The sequence below is a fragment of the Electrona antarctica genome (assembly GCF_951216825.1).
Source record: "Electrona antarctica genome assembly, chromosome: 20".
In the NCBI taxonomy this organism is placed as follows: domain Eukaryota; kingdom Metazoa; phylum Chordata; class Actinopteri; order Myctophiformes; family Myctophidae; genus Electrona; species Electrona antarctica.
In genome coordinates, this window is record NC_136801.1 from 22,554,426 (window position 1) to 22,568,087 (window position 13,662).

The window sequence follows — 13,662 nt, forward strand, 5'->3', positions numbered from 1 at the left end:
CATAGATTAATACAAGCATATAATGCTCGTTTAGATTTAGATTTTGATAAATAAACAGACACATCGATTGTAAAAACAAGAGAGAATAAAGAAAATAAAACAACAACTCCAAAATTATGAATAATGTGTCCATGAATGTCAAGGTGTATTCTAACAAAAAAAAAGATTGGAAAAACAAAACTAATTTAATGTCAGGACGTGTATTATGCATTTGTCCGTTGTCACCACAAGGTGGCAGCAATGCTACATTTTGCATGCATATGTTGTAAACTTAGAGTATTGTAAATTGAGCTGTTAAATGAGGAAAAGTAATGTAGCCTAATCACTATGTGATCACTGATAACTTGATAAGTGATGTGTGTGTAGCTACATAAAGGTGAATGACCCTCACTGAAGAAAATTACATTCAAAATATTTTTCTTTATTTTAGTTTTAGTTTTAGTTTTTTTGTAACTTTGGCACAATGTAAATGAGTCAATATACATTTACAAAGTTACAATTTATAGGTAAAACACAATGATTTTCAAAACCCTTCATTGGAGTAAATCATTTTGTATCAATCAAACTATAGAATATTCATGTTTAAGTGTTCTAGACAAGAGGTTATCACTTTAGACGACTCCCCAACATAATCATATTTTAACTGAGAAGGGCCAAAACAATATTTGAACCATGGACCCCCCAAAACAATATTTGAACCGTGCAGACCCCCCAAAACAATCATATTTGAACCGTGCGGACCCCCCAAAACAATCATATTTGAACTGGGGACCAATTTAAGAAATAGAATGCACAATGGGAGGAATATTATGAGATCTGTGCTCATGGTGAAAGGAATCCAGAAAGGAATCAGACAAGATCGAGGAAATAAAGGGGGAGTATGAGAGGAGAGTAGAATAGAGAAAGAGAAATGTGAGGGCAGCATATAGCGTGGATGTGCAGTAGCATGGCTATATAAGCCAGACTCAAATCACACTATAAGCCAGACTCTGGGACTGGGAGGTAACAGTCCCCTGCATGACCGTTTGGAAAAGACTGGCCATTGCAGTTCCTCTCCATGTCTTTTTTTTATTTAACCAGTAAAAACACATATATGTGTTTATATAAGGAAGCATGAGGTCAGTCCGTTTGAGTTACTAGTAACTTTGATTATTATTACAAAACATACATTACCCACTTCAGCCCTATATTTAGGCCAAAATGGAAAGGAAAATAGTCGATCTCGTGATGCGACACATTGTGAGCATGTAGATCTGCTATTTTCAAAAGATTTGTTGTAGGCCTACATTTAAAAACGTGTGAAATGGGACATGCTGCACAATGAGTACTTTCTACTTTAAGTACATTTTGACACCAATATGTTTGTACTTTGACTCAAGTAGCATAGACATTTTGAATTCCGGACTTGTACTTTACTTGTAACAGAGTATTTCTTTATAGTAAACAATGTGAGTACTTTTTCCACCACTGAGTTCCACATAGCGTGGATGTGTAGGCCTAGGTTGCTAAATGTGACGGTCGCAGGGGCAGCAAGACAGGGGAGAGAGACAAAGTATAGAGGGTATGCGCGTGACATCATCATCAAACCAGGAAGTTATGCAGGAACACCTACTGAGTGGCAAAAAACTACTTTCTGGCCTTGACAGCCCATACATCCACACAGAAAGGTCATATCTGATTGCATTAAACAACATTAAACAATGTTAAACTCACTTTGCCTGTTGCTTTGCCACTCGATTTGCCACTCGATGTGCCATTCACTTTAAGCATGCGCATACTCTCTATAGAGAGAGAGAGAGGTTACTATAGATGTGAGGCCTCTAGTTTTGACACGTAAAAACTTTCGCTGTGACAGAATGTATTAAAAGATTTGCACACATATTACAACATAACGGTTAAAAGTGGTTAAAGCTCAGGTGACACAGATGTGTTCCTGTTTCTTATTTTTCTGATTATTTTCTTGAAAAAATAATAATTAAAAACAAAATATTGGAAACAAAAAATAAACGAACCAATTAAAATGTCTCCATGAACCACAAATGTTTGGGAACCAGTGTCATAGTCAATGGAAACTAAATTATTCCATCCATATTGTTATGATATCAGATCCTGTTTCAGACTTTCTCCCTGATCCATTTTTGCAGGCAAGCATCTAAAGGCCTATTCATAGTCCAGTTTTCAGTGAAGAGGTTAGTAAAAACCGAGAGATGTGTTGTGTGAGCGGTGACGACCGCAGGGTGACGTCATGTTGTATAGTTTACGGTGGTCACCTTTTCACCGAAAACTGGACTATGATTAGGCCTTAAATAATAGTTAATCAAGCAACTTAAAAAGAAAACGGTCTGGGGTGCAACACACAAAAAAGCCAGTGTTGACGTTACAATGACTGAAAGTGAGTGGAATATCCCCTTTTAAGTACTCATAGTTAATGGGTTAAGTTTGTACATGTGTTGTACTTTGTATTGGGCGTGGAATGCAGCTCTGCAAGTTCTGGAAGAGTTCACGCCCGATATTTACTGTAGTTATGCAAGACATGGCCTGAAACACACACGCACGCACGCACGCACGCACGCACGCACGCACGCACGCACGCACACACACACACACACACACACACACACACACACACACACACACACACACACACACACACACACACACACACACACACACACACACACACACACACACACACACACACAATAAACACACCCACAATAAACACACCCATCAGCCAGAGATATGGAACAAGCTGACCCACACACACACGCACACCCATCTCAAATAGCTTTGTCACGTGACTGTGTGGCGTGCTCATGTGTGTGTGTGTGTGTGTGTGTGTGTGTGTGTGTGTGTGCGTGCGTGCGTGCGTGCGTGCGTGCGTGCGTGCGTGCGTGCGTGCGTGCGTGCGTGCGTGCGTGTGTGTGTGTGCGTGCTGCATGTGTGGGTGCTGCATGTGTGGGCGTGGTGAGTGTGTACACCCACTCAGTCATGTCCCAGGTGTGTGTGTGTGTGTGTGTGTGTGTGTGTGTGTGTGTGTGTGTGTGTGTGTGTGTGTGTGTGTGTGTGTGTGTGTGTGTGCGCGTGTGTGGGCGTGGTGAGTGTGTTCAGCCGTGTTTTGTCACTAGTCTTCCACTCAGGTGTTGCAACAGGAAGGATCATGGCAGATTTCGACTTGGCTTCAGGTAAGCCTTATTTTAATCCCATTATGACCTGAGGTCGATTCTACAAATGTCTTCTAAATCCTAACAGTTTTCTGATAAACTATCAGACAGAAATGTGAAAACAGCATCAGTAGAGTAAAACACTCAACTAGCCGATCTACATTGAAACATTGGGAACTTGTAGATCAAAATAAGTTTAAGGATAAGGGATAAGGGGTGGCACAAGATATAGCCCTTGGTCTTTAGGAATATAGCACCAAAACGTATTGAAACTTTCTTTCTATCAGTGGTGCTCAAACATTTTAATTTCAATGACTTCCACAAACATCTGTATTTGTTCACCGACCCCATCTCAAGATATGTTGTTCCATGGGTTCTGGGTTCGAATCTAAAGTGACACAGATGCTTTCCCGGTTTTAATGGGTTAATTTGTGAATATCTTATGATAATTTTAGGAAGTTTAGGATGTTATTGGATTAAAGCCAAATATGTGATTTAAAATAATAGGAGGTTTACATCAAATGCAACCTTAAATAATTGAGTCCCTTGTTTGTGCCGAATTTGGGTTGCACATGGTTTGTTGAACTCCCTCTGGTGTTATGAATGATTTAATTACAGTAATACTTTATATTATAATGTCTCCAGCTATAGGTAAGGAGGATGATGTGAAGAAGGGCGATGCCTCTGGTCAGGACCAGAAGTTCTCCTTGTTTGGTCATGGGAAGAAAGACAAGGACAAGTCCAAAGACAAGGTCAGAACCATAGCTTTTCCTTCAGTGTATTTCTGTGTGTAACTTTAAAAACATGTTTGATTGATTTGCAATGTTGAGTACACTAAGCACATTTCTAGTCAGCCTCTTCACTGACCGTAAGGTATAACTGGTGCTATTGTATCCATCTCTTCATTTTTAGGCTGATTTGAAAAATGCAGATCTGCAAGCTCTGTTATATTGTTTTCTTCATTGCTTATAAGTTATGACTTCCCTTCCAAGTTGCATTCTCAAATAACATGTCCTGTATGTATTTATTGGGGCAAATGCTATAGAACGGTACAATATCATTAAGTGACTCTAGTCTCTGAAGCTGAAGCCAGGCTCTCTCTCTAGTCTGTGAAGCCAGTCTTCACATTTCACATTGGTTAACCAAGGTTTCCTGAACTTTCTTCTTTGGGCTGACTTTGCCAAGTATCTCAGTGGCGGTTTGTTATGACTATGTTCAACACGGTGATCATACTATTGATGTCCATTTCTTCTGCACCTAGGATGAGCAGTGGTGCAAAGTCTGCAAACCTCCCTCCTATCATTGCTTTGAAGGCTTCTGCCACCTCGTAGTTTGTCCAGATCATACTTCATTCTAGTGCACTTGGAGATTTTGATCTTTTTCAAGCGTATAGCCGGAAAGACATCAGGACGAGGTCGTGGTTGCTCCCAATGTCTGCTTTTGGAAAGCTGCATGTCCTACCGTACCGGTATTAACGCTTGAGTGAAAGCACTTCTTGACCACGATGTTTGTCGTGTCGTGGTTGTGGTGCTCTCCACTGGGGCTGTGACTGCCATGTCTATCGTCTGCAGGCCTTATGGGGGCCAAGTGTGTTCACCAGCAACAGGTTGTTGTACCTGGCAAACCCAAGAGCCTATAGGCCTCTGTCGTTGCACAACACAGGATGCACGGGTGCTAATAGCCATACCAGGACATTTCTAACACCCGTGGCACTTTATATATACTTGAAATCTGAACGTTTATGTACACGTTTGCTCTGCACATGTCATGATTATGACAGTCATGTTTCAGGGCTAGTCTCGCTGTTGCCGTATGGAACACAGTCATGCGTGTTTCCAGTTGGTGTAAGCTGGTTATGGAAAGCAGTTTGTCCAACCTGCTTATGCATTCCTCAACCTGCTGAACTTAAACCCTATACTCTATAGTATATATTGTTACTGTCGGGCAGAAACCCTCCTATGTCCATATTCTAACTTGTGTGATTTTTTTTCTTCATAAATTAACGCCGTACTTGATCACACTACAGTGTCGCACAAAAGCTTACAAAGTAGCAGATCTGCAAGCTCGAAGCGCAGCGTGAGGCGATGCATTTCGAGCTTGTAGATCTGCTACTTTTGATACTTTTGAATTTGAATTAAATGTACTCTCAGGGTTATGGAGTTGCTTGAAGTTATTATAGTTTGAGAAGTGACAGGTTTTGAAATCAGAGTGCTAGATAGTGTGGGGATGTTTTTCCACCCTATTTCACAGATAACAGATTGGGAGTTTGACCTGTTCAAAGATATTCAGTCGTGAGATTTCATTATTTTTTATTTAATTCCAGAATACTTTGCTTTGTTTCAGAGTGACTGCAAAGACAAGTCCAAGGACAAGTCCAAGGAGAAGTCCAAGGACAAGTCTGACTGCAAGGACAAGTCCAAAGACAAGTCTGACTGCAAGGACAAGTCCAAGGACAAGTCTGACTGCAAGGACAAGTCCAAGGACAAGTCTGACTGCAAGGTATGTTTTTATTATTAATTACTGTCAGAATTGATTCAGTCTGTAGCCCTTCCTTGCCGCGGCCGGGGTGCATATGTTGTAGCGGTATTCCAAAATAAAGGTTTAAATACAAAAGAAAACCTACAAAGCTTCCTGTAAAAATACAGCTCAGGGAAATGTATATAAATAAATCTGTACACTTCAATGATCCTGATCCTCTGATGTTTTCTTCACTTGGACGAGCATGAACCGCGGACTTAGCTCGCGTTACTACTGCTCCAAAAGAGTAAGGGCAAAACACCCGTCTTCACCTCACACAGTGTGGCAGCTAGGTTAAAACTAACCTGAGGCTTCCTGTGAGGTTTAGGTTAGGGTGTCGGACTCATGACTGTCGGACCAAACACATGCACCCTTCTCTATCCTGATTGGATAAAATTGGTATCCCAACCTGAAAATGCACACTGTTTAATAAAAAGCTGGAGAGATATGGAGACTCCTGTTACTGAACAAACACTCTATAACAATGAGTACTTCACTACACTTATTTTTACCAAAGGAAATCACTTACCTACCTTTAATATCGTAACATTTTAGTCGACTAAAAATACAGGTGATTTAGTCCAGTGATTCCAAAACTTTTCCACGGACCCCCAAATTGACACTAATTAGCCCACGACCCCCAGTTTGACATGCATTAGGTTACGGACCCCCATGTAATGGCATTTCTATCTCTGGGACCCCCAATTTATATTGTAAAATCAATGTTAATTCTATCACTTAGCTGCAGGGACCCCTGGAACTCCCTCAAGGACCCCTGGGGGTCCCCGGACCCCACTTTGGGAACCACTGATTTACGTAGTCGAAGAAAAAGTTTGTTGATGGGATGGCGTATGTACACAGGGCGGCTGTGGCTCAGGAGGTAGAGCAGGTCGTCCAATGATCCGTGGGTCGGCGGTTCGAATCCCAGCTCCTCCCTTATCTATGTCGAAGTGTCCCTGGGCAAGACACTGAACCCTGCATTGCCTCCAATGAGTCGGCCTGTGATAGCCTGACAAAATTGCTATAAATATGCAATTCATACATCGGAAATTAGCCGATCTACAAGTTCACAACCCGTTTGTGATGCGTTGTGAGCTTGTAAATCTATTTTCAGAGCACAATACCCGTACACCACCAAACTATAAAAAATGACTTGTCTTTTAGTTCTACTGGATCTCTTCTCCACTAGTCCCTCCCTGTAAATGTAGTCATAGTTTTAGTCATCATAGCTTAGTTTTTATTTAGTTTTATTTCCTTTTTTGTTCTTTCTTTCATCAATGACAAAAGGTAGTCAGACATTTTTCGTAATAGTTCTGTCTGTCTGTCTGTCTGTCTGTCTGTCTGTCTGTCTGTCTGTCTGTCTGTCTGTCTGTCTGTCTGTCTGTCTGTCTGTCTGTCTGTCTGTCTGTCTGTCTGTCTGTCTGTCTGTCTGTCTGTCTGTCTGTCTGTCTGTCTGTCTGTCTAATCCAAGGACAAGGAACACAAGAAGAAGAAGAAGAAGGACAAGGACGGACACAAACAACACGAGGACGGACATGAGTCATCTTCATCATCCTCATCATCCTCATCTTCCTCTTCCTCCAGCAGTGATGAAAAGGTGGGTCTATGACGTAACACACACCCATCCACTTAACCCATTTAGACCTGAGGACGCATCTGTGTCACCTCATATAGCTTTTAACCACTTGAACCATTATTTTAAACTTTAGCTGTTGAAAAATAGCAGAACACACACACACACACACACACACACACACACACACACACACACACACACACGTCTGCTGCTGCACACAAACAGGCAATCCTGGCGCAATCCCGACACACACACGTTTCTGGCTGCTTCGCACATAGGCCTACTTTACCTGAAAGTTGACAGTAGAATCCCGACACACATGCGTGTCTGCTGCTGCACACAAACTGCGCAATCCCGTGGTGAAGTAAAAGTTAGTGTCAACCACATTGACAGTAGAATCCGTTGGTGAAATAATAGTTGAAAGTGGGCGTGCGACGTTAACTTGACAGTATAGTTGGAATGGACAAACAAAGGACCCTAAACTAATAGGGTTAAAAATGCAGTCGAGCAGGAAAAGGGCTGTGCTGCTTCTGTTCAGATGCTGTGAACCATGAACGAGTAATGACAACTTTTCCTTTTCCACCAGGGTCAAACCGGTTCAGGCCACTGTATTTCCACAGTCATTCCAGAGGGCCACTATATTTCCACACTCGCTCCAGAGGGCCACTATTATATATTTCCACACTCGCTCCAGAGGGCCACTATATTTCCACACTCGCTCCAGTGGGCCAATATTATATATTTCCACACTCGCTCCAGAGGGCCACTATATTTCCACACTCGCTCCAGAGGGCCACTATTATATATTTCCACACTCGCTCCAGAGGGCCACTATATTTCCACACTCACTCCAGAGGGCCACTATATTTCCACACTCACTCCAGAGGGCCACTATATTTCCACACTCACTCCAGAGGGCCACTATATTTCCACACTCACTCCAGAGGGCCATTATTATATATTTCCACACTCACTCCAGAGGGCCACAATATTTCCACACACACTACAGACGGCCACTATATTTCCACACTCACTCCAGACGGCCACTATATTTCCACACTCACTCCAGAGGGCCACTATTCCACACTCACTCCAAAGGGCCACTATATTTCCACACTCACTCCAAAGGGCCACTATTATATATTTCCACACTCACTCCAAAGGGCCACTATATTTCCACACTAGCTCCAGAGGGCAACTATTATATATTTCCATACTCACTCCAGAGGGCCACTATATTGCTGATGCTCTCTTGATCTTTAAGATCACAGTGGGTTGTGAGCATGTAGATCGGCAATTATTTTCCGACTAGCTCTGACTGACACGTACAGGAGTGTAAATGTATATGATTGCAAAATGGACATTCTCAAAATGGACATTCTCAAATTGTGAAAGTACCTCAACATATATAAATGCACCATGTTTCTGTCTGTCTGTGTGTAATCCACGTAACTCGAGAAACGTTCGCCCTACCGACTTAAACCGGTCGAGTCGGTCGGACCCACGGTTGTCCAGAACCGCCCCAAAAAGGCCTCATGCCCGGGCTCTGGACAGGGCCCATATATGGAGCTGGCCTGTTCTGACATCATTCTGACGTCTGCATACACTCCATATTTCATGGCATGCCTGACAAAGAACTCCTCGGGCTCTGGACACGGTCAGCATTTCCAACTTGCATCGTTCCAAGTAGGCCAGAGCCCAACAGGCACCGCTGTAGTTGTACTTAATTACAGCACTTATGAGTAAATGTACTTGCAGTAACATCATGTTTATGTCTCATTTCAGGAGAAGAAGAAACATTGAACGAATTCTTCTGTGGAGCTGCAATCAGATCGTATTTATCCACTTCAGCTGTAATTCATTCAGAAATAGCGAATTATTCTGTGGAGCTGCAATCAGATCGTATTTATCCACTTCAGCCGTAATTCATTCAGAAATAGCCCAACACTGACAATAAACATGCTCACATGATGCGCTAGCTTGTCGATTGGGTTATGCTATTTTTTTATTATTTTTTGGGACATTTTCAAAAATGTAACTTTGTGAACAATTTCTAAAAGTTCTGAAAATGTTTGAAAATGTGCGTGTGTTGACGACATGTGGCCTGAAAGCACTTTTGTGTTGTTGTTTACTACTGTCTGACTTGGCTCTTGGCTCTGTATTCATGTGTACAAATGCAACTAATGTCTTTAAGTCAATATTGTCAAGATAACAAGCAAACTGGATTGTTGTGGCGTTGTCATCGTTTTTTTTCAGGTTTTCCACCTCTTGGATTTTGTATTTGATTTAGCACACTATTAAAAACAATACAAAAATAATATGCAACATATAAAAGGGAAAGAGCCAGGAGGAGGCATGAAGCCCAATGACATACCGTTTTCAAAGTGGTAGGCTATAAATATTTTTTTGTAGAGTGGTATATACCACTTTTGGAGCTCACCCCTTATAGAACTTTTATTCCCCCCCCAGAAAGTCACATCATGTTTTTACATTTTTAACCTTACATGAATTACACTATATAGTCAGTTATATCATGACATTGTGCATTATGAACTTATGGCCATTTAAGCATTTTAACAAAAGCACTTAACAAATGCACAATCAATGGTTCAGTGCAGTTAATCACATTAAGACATGATATTAATTGTAATGGTCACCTTCAGCCACTAGATGGAGCCCCTGCTCAAAGTTTAATTGGCGTTCACATTGTTGAGCTAGAGAACAACTAAGTTGAGCTGTGAAATGTATGACTGACCCATCATCATCAGAAGTAATTCTGTACCAAGGGTCCCCAAAAGAAACACGCGCACAATCGCACATGCACACACACTCCCTGACGAGCACTTGAAATTGTAACCATTACATTTAGTTTGACTTGGTCCCTCACCGCTACAGATACCACAGCTACAGTATTGTGGAAATAGCAAGCTCAAATATTGCAGTTTGAGGGCCCCCCCCTGGCCTCTGATGGTCCCGACCCCCAGTTTGAGGCCCCCCCCCCCCCCCCCCCCTGGCCTCCGACGGTCCCGACCCCCAGTTTGAGGGTCCCCCTGGATTGAGGTTGATTCAAAAAAAGGCTTCTAAATCCAGACAGTTTTCTGAAAAACCTCAAGTTTCTATGTCAGTGGTGCTCAAACGTTTTCATGTCAAGGACCCCCAGAATTATCTGTATTTGACCGCCGACCCTGAAAATATGTTGTTCCAGGGACCGCCCCAGAGGCAAAGATTTGAGTTAAAAACGTTTGCTCTGAAAGAATATTATATTCAAGGATTTGCGCCACATTTTCACGATTAAAAAAAAATAGCAGATCTACAAGCTCATAGCGTGGCACTCGGTGCTAAAGTATAACATAATGCTCAAAACACCAAAAGGGGTTCCCGTCCAGAATGGGATAAAGGACCACTTTTCAACCTATATTATATTGGTGTTGTTTTTGTCGACTAAAACTTAGACAAAATGTTTTCGTCGACTACCTTTTTTCACTGACGAAAACTAAATGGAAACTAAATGAAAACTAAGCTAAGATGACTAAAACTAAGACTAAATGTATTGACAATTTTGTCAACAGCTAAAAATTAGACTAAAATGTTAGGAAGGGACTAGTGGACAAGAGATCCAGTATAAGGAATTTTACACTTGGTTGCATGCTGAAAATGCGCTGCGACACGTTGTGAGCTTGTAGATCGGCTATTTTTAGCAAGTGTAAAATCAGTCATTACGACGGCATCAAGGCTCACCGAAACACATTTTAGTCGACTGAATCAACTGTAGATTTAGTCGACTAAAATCTTATGACATTTAGTCGACTAAAACTAGACTAACACTAAAACATTCCAGGTGACTGAAATGTGACTAAAACTAAATGAAAACTATTCAAGAGATGACTAAAACTAAAATCAAAATTTGCTGCCCAAAACAACACTGATCCTGCCGCGGCCACCCACTTTGATAAACCCTGAGACAGGGCATCGTGTCTCCATTACGTCACTTTGATAAACCTTGAGATAGGGCATCGTTTCTCCATTACGTCACTTTGATAAACCTTGAGATAGGGCATCGTTTCTCCATTACGTCACTTTGATAAACCTTGAGATAGGGCATCGTTTCTCCATTACGTCACTTTGATAAACCTTGAGATAGGGCATCGTGTCTCCATTACGTCAGAACAAGTTTATGGCTGTAAGTGTGATGACCACTGCTGTCAATCTGGGGTTGCATGGTCTGCATGTTTCTCTGCAGGTGGCTGGACGCTACAATGACCTGGAACTACAGAGTACCGACGTCCTGACGTCACTCATTCATCCCCGGGGTTGCGAAAGTTCTTCTCTATGGAGAATAACATTGGGTCATCTTAGCATTCCATTCGTCTCATCATAATTATAAGCATTGTGGTACAAGAATAAAACAGACTGTCCCGGCGATATTGTCGGGGAGGTGGCTCTGTATCGGTGAAGAGCCTGTCTGTCTGCTGTGTGGAGCATGTCTGCTGTGTGGAGCCTGTCTGTCTGCTGCGTGGAGCCTGTCTGTCTGCTGTGTGGAGCCTGTCTGTCTGCTGTGTGGAGCCTGTCTGTCTGCTGCGTGGAGCCTGTCTGTCTGCTGCGTGGAGCCTGTCTGTCTGCTGTGTAGAGCCTGTCTGTCTGCTGTGTAGAGCCTGTCTGTCTGCTGTGTAGAGCCTGTCTGTCTGCTGTGTAGAGCCTGTCTGTCTGCTGTGTAGAGCCTGTCTGTCTGCTGTGTAGAGCATGTCTGCCTGCTGCATGGAGCCTGTCTGTCTGCTGACCCCCAAAGGGCTCCACCTTCACCCCTCGTGTGGGTTGAGTCCGTGTGGGTACAGGATGTGCTGTTGCATTTAGGGAGATTGTGTTGTCCTCTTTGGAAGGAAGAACACACCTCGTGACCTGTTGTACATTTTAGACTTTAATCCTAGTCTGAAGACGCTATGCAAGCTAGCAGTTATTCAGTACCACCTGGACCTGTCAGTCAGGACTCCCACACAACATCAGGTGGGAACTGGCAGCCATGACTAACAATAGCAAATAAGACAGAGTCCAATAAGGGCGTGGCCTCGAGTGAATACCACACCCGGTCCATTTCCCCAAATTCAAGGTACCAAAAGTAAAGTAGTTTGTCTTAGCTTTTTATTTGCAAAATGTAATTCACATGTATACCTTTTGTTTTTCTTTTCCTGATCTTCTGATGTATTGTGACGTTTTTCTATGTGATTGTATTACTCGACGACACTGGTCGACATTGGTTCCATTTGTACACCCTCACAGTGTTATGGTCATGCAAGGCCTGGCTCTCATGTGTTTCTGGTGATATTATTATTATACGTCCACATATGTTGTATGTCTGTGGCAAAATGGGATTTTGATAAATGTCCTTCATGGGTCCTAAAGTTTGAGAACTATCAATTTAGAAGGCATTTGTAGAACCAGCCTCAGGTTTTAATGGGTAAACTTGAAACATTTCCTGGCTACAATAAGTAGACGCAATTATTCTGTAATTTGAAGACGAAAAAACAAAGAATAACACATAATAGCATGTCTGTTGGCTACTGTGAGTCACTTTAACGGGATGTCCTTCAATTGATGTTATGTTCAGACCCTGGGAATGATTTCCCTCGGCCATTGCGCCTTAAAGATACGCATCTGTAACCAATGAGTCAAATACAGTCAGGGTTGACCAACAAATTAATGAATGTGCATTGATTAGTTGTGTGTGTGTGTGTGTGTGTGTGTGTGTGTGTGTGTGTGTGTGTGTGTGTGTGTGTGTGTGTGTGTGTGTGTGTGTGTGTGTGTGTGTGTGTGTGTGTGTGTGTGTGTGTGTGTGTGTGTGTGTGTGTGTGTGTGCACATGGGGGTGATGGCCTCCATAAGATGGATCTGAGCAAGGACCACACACGTCTTGCATAATGAACTCTATTTAAAACAGCCAGAGGCGAGGCTTATTATGTTTGACATTTAAAATCCGTTTCAAAATGCAAAATAACTCGCCTAAGTGGTTCTGCAGCACATTCTCACATTAAGCAAATCTATTTGAAAATGAAAAGCCAAATCATTTAGAACGGACAACAGAATTACTGCAGCTAATTTTCCATCTGTTTTGTAAATGGTTTTAAGGCTATCAGTAAACATGCAGTGTTTCAACTAATCCAGAATTGATTGCTTTCCATGCAGCAAATTATAGAGGGCCTTGTATGGCAAACAATATCAAATATTATACGGAAACGAATGGTATTTTGGTTATATGTCCATTTTTGTATGTAAATGGTAAATGGTGCATTTATATAGCGCCTTTATCCAAGGCGCTTTACATAGATTGTGCATTACATTCACCCATTCACACACACATTCATACAATGATTGCGGCGGAAGCCATGCAAGGTACCAACCAGCACATCGGGAG

General features: G+C 42.1%; 1 protein-coding gene across 5 annotated transcripts; it reads left to right on the forward strand.

The window, feature by feature from the left end:
• The first annotated feature begins 3,102 nt into the window (after window positions 1-3,102).
• LOC306913551 (uncharacterized protein) lies at window positions 3,103-9,487 on the forward strand. Of its 5 annotated transcripts, none has more exons than XM_079490286.1 (6): window positions 3,103-3,185; window positions 3,810-3,916; window positions 5,508-5,543; window positions 5,586-5,663; window positions 7,153-7,278; window positions 9,043-9,487. In XM_079490286.1, exons 1-6 carry the CDS (start codon window positions 3,161-3,163, stop codon window positions 9,058-9,060), a joined length of 390 nt encoding a protein of 129 aa, XP_079346412.1. In that variant the 5' UTR covers window positions 3,103-3,160; the 3' UTR covers window positions 9,061-9,487. The 5 variants fall into 5 exon arrangements, with proteins under 5 accessions (XP_079346412.1, XP_079346413.1, XP_079346409.1 ...); XM_079490287.1 differs by having other exon boundaries at window positions 5,508-5,527; window positions 5,600-5,663; XM_079490283.1 differs by having other exon boundaries at window positions 5,508-5,663.
• Window positions 9,488-13,662: the final 4,175 nt, after the last annotated feature.

Coding starts and splice junctions, on each gene's coding strand:
- LOC306913551 (XM_079490283.1), top strand. CDS start 3,161: ATGGCAGATTTCGACTTGGCTTCAG. Junction 3,917..5,507: donor AGGACAAGTCCAAAGACAAG/GTCAGAACCATA, acceptor GCTTTGTTTCAG/AGTGACTGCAAAGACAAGTC. Junction 5,664..7,152: donor AGGACAAGTCTGACTGCAAG/GTATGTTTTTAT, acceptor GTCTAATCCAAG/GACAAGGAACACAAGAAGAA.